The sequence below is a fragment of the Sinocyclocheilus rhinocerous genome, unplaced genomic scaffold, assembly GCF_001515625.1.
Source record: "Sinocyclocheilus rhinocerous isolate Xijiao unplaced genomic scaffold, SAMN03320098_v1.1 scaffold9, whole genome shotgun sequence".
Classification (NCBI taxonomy): domain Eukaryota; kingdom Metazoa; phylum Chordata; class Actinopteri; order Cypriniformes; family Cyprinidae; genus Sinocyclocheilus; species Sinocyclocheilus rhinocerous.
The window spans coordinates 47,099-48,788 of record NW_015666550.1 but is presented as its reverse complement, the minus strand read 5'-3'; the positions used below and the strand labels follow the sequence as shown (position 1 = coordinate 48,788).

Below are 1,690 nucleotides of genomic sequence, written 5' to 3'. Positions count from 1 at the left end.
TGATGGCCAAAAATTATTATTTTACTAACTTATTAATTTTAAGTTAAATTGTGCTTTGTTAGTATAGTGTCTGCTAGTTTTGTAATAGATTTTTTTCTTTAAAAAGCAAGAAAAAACAGTAAAAAGCACATTTTGGCTTTTTAATTTATGCAATGGTGGAAATAAAATTGGCAAAATACATGGAGAAAAACTCGAAAAACCGTGTTCGGTATTCGGCCTTCGGCCCAGTGTTTAATTTTGTTCGGTTTCGGCCAAGAATTTTCATTTCGGTGCATCCCTACTTCCTATAGACTCCTTTTGTGTATCACAGAAGGAAAATCATATGGTTTGAAGTGAACTATGAATTTCTATGCTTTAATGACTAGAATAACCCTTGTGAAAAAGTAGTACACTTCTAGTGTACTTCAAATCTTAAAAGTATGTTTTAAAAACGAAAATAAAAGGCCACTTAAGTGAACTTAAAGAGAGTACAAATTCATGACTGTATCTTAAAACGCTTAAGTACTTTTTTTTTAAGTGCACTTTGTAATAATGTCATGTTAAAAGTTATTTGTTAAAATGCATTTTAAATCATTAGGTTTTAATAAGCTTTTGTCATGCTTTAAAGAAGTACACTTATTTTGATGCAATGACTAACATAATAAAGCACATGTAAAGCACTTGATCATAATTTTATCTATAGTATGTTATTTGATATTACATTTCTACTTAAGTGAGTCAAAAAAGCACTCAACTAATTCAACTAATTGCAATTAATATAAATGTAAACTACTGTATAATACATTTTCATTTAAGAACAATTAATATGCAAAAACATTACATCCAGTTTGCATTTTAGAATATTACTTTAAAGTATATGATTTTCGTATTAATTACTCTTTTTAAAAATAAACTAAAGTGTACTTCTGTTTCACAAGGAAACATATGTACAGTTTTACAGCACTAAACATTATGTACTTCCCCAAGCCATGGTTTTGTACATTTTAATCAGAAATAAAACATACTAAACATTACCACATTTAAAAGTCACTTATGTTGTAGCATTCCTCGTTTGTAAATCATGTATGCTAAATGTCCAAATGTAAAAAGAAATCTAGTGCATAAACTCAAAACTGAAGAACTGCAAAAATCAGAATGCTGAGAAAATGCTGCATACCTCATTTTTGGGCACGGTGGCAAAGGGTTTGATGATGGCTGCCAGAGGCACTTTGCACTGCTTTGCAAGGTCAGCAGTGCTGGGGAAGGAATATGTTGTGCACCGCATGAACCTAGGGCTGGCATTCCCTTAAAATGACAGAAGAAAGGTTAATATGTTAAACAAAACCACTTCTATGCTAATATTAGGAGAGAAGTGCAAAGACAGCTGCCATGCTCACCTTGATCCTGCACTGTGAAATCTGTGGTGACCAGTGGAGGCACCTGACCTCTGATGTTTGTGACATACACCTGGCCTCCTCGCTTAGCCTGGTCATCCTCAATCACTTGCGTCTGCAACAGACAGTGTACCTTGAAATTAGAGATGCACCGATTGCAATTTTCTTGGCCGATTCCAATTTCCGATTTTTTGTTAGTGTGATCTGCTGATACCGATTTTTGCCGATTCCGATTTTCTTTCTAAGAACTATAATTGACAGCATATACAAACAAAAATCTACTTTTCTTCAACGCAAAGTTTTATTTTCATAAAAAA

The 1,690-nt window shown here is 32.8% G+C and overlaps 1 protein-coding gene across 2 annotated transcripts in view; it reads right to left on the bottom strand.

Moving 5' to 3' along the window:
- Positions 1-1,690, bottom strand: part of sec24d (SEC24 homolog D, COPII coat complex component) — a 37,265-nt gene that overhangs the window by 25,385 nt on the left and 10,190 nt on the right. For both annotated transcript variants that reach the window (XM_016544109.1, XM_016544110.1), the window contains exons 7-8: positions 1,377-1,488; positions 1,157-1,284 (exon numbers count right to left, since the gene is read on the bottom strand). In XM_016544109.1, the coding sequence (XP_016399595.1) occupies positions 1,157-1,284; positions 1,377-1,488 (240 nt within the window). The remainder of the gene's footprint in view (positions 1-1,156; positions 1,285-1,376; positions 1,489-1,690) is intronic.